At 54.9% G+C, this 215-nt stretch overlaps 1 protein-coding gene across 1 annotated transcript in view; it reads right to left on the bottom strand.

Moving 5' to 3' along the window:
• The window catches only part of CTSE (cathepsin E), a 4,710-nt gene that overhangs the window by 2,076 nt on the left and 2,419 nt on the right, over positions 1–215 (bottom strand). Inside the window, exon 5 of the mRNA XM_010149845.1 lies at positions 97–210. Within this exon, the coding sequence (XP_010148147.1) occupies positions 97–210 (114 nt within the window). The remainder of the gene's footprint in view (positions 1–96; positions 211–215) is intronic.

Raw genomic sequence — 215 nt, 5'->3', positions numbered from 1 at the left:
GTCCCTGCCCGTGGCAGGGGGGTTGGAACTAGATGATCTTTAAGGTCCCTTCCCACCCAAACCAGTCCGTGATTCTATAAACCAAAGATGACTCACGACTACTTGGTCAGATCCAATGACCCCTGTCAAACTGCCGGTCCCGTACTGGATGGAGAAGGGGGTCCCTACCATCTGGTACGTGCTGGACTGGGACGGCTGAAACTTGGCGTGCTCAT

Source organism: Eurypyga helias, unplaced genomic scaffold (assembly GCF_000690775.1).
Source record: "Eurypyga helias isolate BGI_N326 unplaced genomic scaffold, ASM69077v1 scaffold23434, whole genome shotgun sequence".
Taxonomy (NCBI): Eukaryota; Metazoa; Chordata; class Aves; order Eurypygiformes; family Eurypygidae; genus Eurypyga; species Eurypyga helias.
The sequence above is the reverse complement of the archived record's forward strand: the minus strand, read 5'-3'. Positions and strand labels throughout refer to the sequence as shown.